The sequence below is a fragment of the Habropoda laboriosa genome, unplaced genomic scaffold (assembly GCF_001263275.1).
Source record: "Habropoda laboriosa isolate 0110345459 unplaced genomic scaffold, ASM126327v1 scaffold143, whole genome shotgun sequence".
NCBI classification, from domain to species: Eukaryota; Metazoa; Arthropoda; class Insecta; order Hymenoptera; family Apidae; genus Habropoda; species Habropoda laboriosa.
In genome coordinates, this window is record NW_017100404.1 from 1633102 (window position 1) to 1634483 (window position 1382).

General features: G+C 27.8%; 1 protein-coding gene across 2 annotated transcripts in view; it reads left to right on the forward strand.

Moving 5' to 3' along the window:
• LOC108575359 (choline-phosphate cytidylyltransferase A-like) overlaps nucleotides 1-1382 on the forward strand; it is a 3858-nt gene that overhangs the window by 970 nt on the left and 1506 nt on the right. For both annotated transcript variants that reach the window (XM_017938131.1, XM_017938132.1), the window contains 5 exons: nucleotides 225-333; nucleotides 434-550; nucleotides 659-810; nucleotides 900-1121; nucleotides 1194-1361. In XM_017938131.1, coding sequence (XP_017793620.1) covers nucleotides 225-333; nucleotides 434-550; nucleotides 659-810; nucleotides 900-1121; nucleotides 1194-1361 — 768 coding nt within the window. The remainder of the gene's footprint in view (nucleotides 1-224; nucleotides 334-433; nucleotides 551-658; nucleotides 811-899; nucleotides 1122-1193; nucleotides 1362-1382) is intronic.

A 1382-nucleotide genomic window follows, 5' to 3' on the forward strand; every position in this document is an offset into this window, starting at 1 on the left:
AAAAAAAAGTGTAAATATTTTTTTTATATTATATTTAAAATGTGATAAGTTGATAAAATATTGATAAATAAATTAGTGCTATATATTGTAATGAATTTTTTAGAAGTATAATGCATAAGGATATTCTTAAATAAAAATTTATTTCTATTAACTCTTCTTAATTGTATTTAGTATTTATATTATTGTGCATATCTAATATTGTATGTTTTATTATATTATTGCAGTCAATTTGTAAGGAAGCTCCCTTTAGTGATGATCCAGAAGCACTTGCTGAAAGGAATGCATGTGATTATAATGTTCGTATTACATTAAAAATGGCAAAAAGTGGCAAAGGTTAGTTTGAAAAAAAATTAGTTTAACATTTATGTAATTAGTAGTGAATAAAAAATGTTGAGTACAATCTATAATAATAATAATCTAAATAATAATTTAGCTCCAAGGAGAATCAGAGTATATGCAGATGGTATTTATGATCTATTTCATCAGGGGCATGCACGTCAACTTTTGCAAGCAAAAAATATTTTTCCTAATGTGTATCTTATTGTGGGAGGTAAAGAAATAAATTTCAGTTCCCATGCATATGACAAACTATATACAATATTAGTAAAGGTAATTTTTATTGTCTTCTATGAAATATATAATTTTTACATTATTGCAGTTTGTAATGATGAATTAACACATAGTAAAAAAGGAAGAACAGTTATGACAGATATTGAAAGATATGACGCAGTGAGGCATTGTCGCTATGTAGATGAAGTGGTAAGAGATGCTCCTTGGGAATTAAATGATGAATTTCTTACAAAACATAAGGTAAAATTAACTTGCACTATTATTTGGAAAATATATTTATGGAATGTTTACAGTCACTACACTCTAATAATAAACATTAAACTTTTTAGATTGATTTTGTTGCTCATGATGATATACCCTACATGACAGATGATAGTACAGATGTGTATGCAGCTCTGAAAGCTAAGGGTATGTTTGTAGCTACACAAAGAACAGAAGGGGTATCAACATCAGATATTGTAGCAAGAATTGTTAAAGACTATGATATTTATGTAAGGAGAAATCTTGCGCGAGGCTACAGTGCCAAAGAACTTAATGTTTCTTTTCTTAGTGTAAGTATATTAAACAACTTTTATAAACATATATAATATTAATACTTCACGTAATATGATATGTGATCGTAGGAAAAGAAATTCCGCTTACAAAATAAATTTGATGATTTAAAAGATAAAGGTAAAAGAGTCATGGAGAACATTGGTGAAAAACGTATGGATATGATTAGCAAATGGGAAGAAAAATCCCGAGATTTTATCGACGCTTTTCTATTACTGTTTGGCAGAGAAGGCAGATTGGTAGGTAACATTTATGAAGGA